Source organism: Acanthisitta chloris, unplaced genomic scaffold, assembly GCF_000695815.1.
Source record: "Acanthisitta chloris isolate BGI_N310 unplaced genomic scaffold, ASM69581v1 scaffold35654, whole genome shotgun sequence".
Taxonomy (NCBI): domain Eukaryota; kingdom Metazoa; phylum Chordata; class Aves; order Passeriformes; family Acanthisittidae; genus Acanthisitta; species Acanthisitta chloris.
The window spans coordinates 9,413-12,187 of record NW_008669439.1 but is presented as its reverse complement, the minus strand read 5'-3'; the positions used below and the strand labels follow the sequence as shown (position 1 = coordinate 12,187).

At 48.5% G+C, this 2,775-nt stretch overlaps 1 protein-coding gene across 1 annotated transcript; it reads left to right on the top strand.

Annotated features, from left to right (window-relative positions):
• The first annotated feature begins 117 nt into the window (after nt 1-117).
• On the top strand, nt 118-2,337 carry RMI2 (RecQ mediated genome instability 2). Its single transcript, XM_009073309.1, has 2 exons — nt 118-361; nt 2,189-2,337. Exons 1-2 carry the CDS (start codon nt 118-120, stop codon nt 2,335-2,337), a joined length of 393 nt encoding a protein of 130 aa, XP_009071557.1.
• The last annotated feature ends 438 nt before the right edge of the window (nt 2,338-2,775 follow it).

Below are 2,775 nucleotides of genomic sequence, written 5' to 3'. Positions count from 1 at the left end.
GGATGAGGGCTCATCCCGCCCCGCTGCTGTTGTGTGCAGCTGCGCTCCGAGTTCCTTCTCCTTTCTCCGCCCTCCTTCTCCTTTCTCCTCCCTCCTTTTTCTTTCTCCTCCCTCAGCATGTCGTTGTCGGCGCCGCCGCTGAAGGTGCTGAGCTCGCAGCTCCGTGAGGCGGTGAGGCGCGGCGGGCACTGGGAGCTGTGGGATTCGGTGTCTCTGCGTTCTGTATGGGTACAGGGCTCGGTGTTGGAAGTTCAGCTCGACGGAGCCCGAGGTGGTTCTGCTCGGTTGTACGATGGTAGCGGAGCCTTCACCGTTTTGGGAGTGCAGCTTGTCCCGCAGGGCCGGGCTTGCCTCAGCGTAGGTATGGCGAGAGTGAGGGGGAGGGATGGGGAAGAGTGTGGGGATGGTACAGCTTTCCCTCAGGGCTCTGCGGCTGGGAGAAATATTCGGGAAAACAGAGGATGAAGCGGGTTGGAAGAGACCTCAGAGATCATCGAGGCCAACCCCACCGTGGTTATTAGGCCGTGGCACATCCAGTTTCAGCTTGCAAACCTCCAGGGATGGTGAATCCATCACCTCCCTGGGCAGCACATTCCAATGCCTGAGCACTCTCTCTGTAAAAAATCTCTTCCTAATATCCAACCTAACCCTCCCCTGGCAGAGCTTGAGTCTGTGCCCTCTTGTCCTGCTGCTGGTTGCCTGGGAGAAGAGACCAACCCCCACCTGACTCCAACCTCCTGTCAGGTACTGGTAAAGGGCAATAAGGTCTCCCCTGAGCCTCCTTCAGACTAAACAACCCCAACTCCCTTAGCCTCTCCTCGAGGAGAGCTGTGACTCAAGAAGCAACGAGTTTTTTCCTATTTCTTCCCTTCAGCAGTGCTGTTAATTCCACTGGAAGTGCTGGACTGCAGAATTGTGGTACAAAATAGGCACATTGAGCTGTGTGGAGACCTCAGAGCAACTTCTCAGTGTCTGAAGGGCCTACAAGGAGCTGGAGAGGGACTCTGTGTTAGGAACTGCAGTGACAGGACAAGGGGTGATGGGTTCAGACTGAAGGAGGGAAAGTCTAGGTTGGATGTGAGGAAAATATTTTTTCCTGTGAGGGTGGTGAGACACTGGCACAGGTTGCCCAGGGAGGCTGTGGCTGCCCCAACCCTGGTGGTGTTCAATCCAGGCTGGATGAGCCTTGAGCAACCTGATCTAGTGAGAAGGTGTCCCTGCCCAGGGCAGGGAGGACTGTGCCTAGATCATCTGTGAGGCCCATTCCAACCCCTAAATTCTATCATTCTTTGTCCATATTTCCATGACAACTGTGAAGTGCTCCAGCAGTAGGACTTGAGAAATGGTCAAAATGATCATAGTCAAGTTTTTGTTCTCTTCTTCCTCCCCCACTCATTCCCAAGTTAGCACATGACAGGAGTTCAGCCCTGACTGTGCTGTTTGGATTGCTAGGAGAATTTAGCAACATGAAGATTTTTGTTGCCTCTGCATCAAGCTCACCACAGGCTTATTTATTGCTGTAATTGCAGAAGTTGTAAACTGTTGTGCCTTCCATTTTACCTGGCAAGTGATTCCTTCATAAGGTGGTAATCTGTACCTCAGGAATATAATTTCTCTTGGAGGTGAACTGTGTCCAAAACAGAATGCTCCCAAGAGTAGTGGGAGTTTTAGGGATGGCAGTGTGGTATGATTTCACTTCTAGTCAATTTTCAAGTTAGAGAAAATTGAAGTAAAACAAAACTTGTGTGTTTTCCTCAGGGTTCTTAACTAATGAAACAAGCCTGCATAAGTTCCACAGGAAAAGGAGGAGCAGTTGTATGCTCCATTCCCTTCCTGCCTTAGAGAGACAAACCCAGATTTACCCAGAAACTGTAGAAATGGTAGATGAATTATAATTTCCCATCTTCTGAGTTGTCCTTCGTCCACTTGCACAGCAGAAGGACAAATTGTGTGCGTGTGTTGACACTGAGTGTATGTGACAATCTCATCAAATCTGCCGTAAAAGTATCTGTTTAGGTAGATTTCAGGAAAAGGCTTCACTGTTTCTCAGCAATCTTCATTCCTTGAGGTTTTTTGCAAGCATTGGCAGCTTCGGTTCAAACTGTTTCACTAGCTGGTTTGAAATATTTTGCTTTCTGAATTAAAAATGGAATGCAGTGGTTAATTAAATCCCATGCTTGTGTTTTAGGGAAGTACGTCATGGTGATGGGTGTGGTGCTGTCCTGCAGTCCTGAGCCTGTTCTTCGAGCAGTAAAGATGACAGATCTCTCTGATAACCCCATCCATCAGAGCATGTGGAGCCTTGAAGTGGAGGATTTGCACAGAGTCATCTCCTAGATCCTGTTTATTCTGCCTAAAACAACTGGCAGTGTATGTTCCTGGTGCTGGACGTTGGACCATTCTATGGTCTCAAGCCAGTTAGAGTAAAGCCAAGTGAGAATTCAGGCTCAGAGTTAACTGGAGGGACCAATGCTTGTCTGATAATCATTGTTCATGTTTTCCAGTCTCTTTGTACACAGATTTGAAACACCTCTTTGATGTTTTGAGTGAGATGTTCATGCTGTTAAGAATGTGTCTCCATTTGTTAGTTGGTGTTTGTGGAGCATGTGTTGGGTAGTCACTCCTAGGTGTTCTTGGCAACAAGGGCTGACAGGCCTTGTGTCAGCAGGGAGATCTCAATACCTGGAGTGAATCAAAATGTGTTTCAGTCCATTCACAGTGTGGTTGGAAATAACATCTTTGCCTGTATTTTCTCTCTCAGGAATGGCCATGTCA

Excerpts from the sequence above, each read along its gene's own strand:
- RMI2 (XM_009073309.1), top strand. The coding sequence starts at position 118 with ATGTCGTTGTCGGCGCCGCCGCTGAAGGTGCTGAGCTCGCAGCTCCGT. Across the intron at positions 362-2,188 it reads CCGGGCTTGCCTCAGCGTAG|GGAAGTACGTCATGGTGATG; the intron begins GTATGGCGAGAG and ends CTTGTGTTTTAG.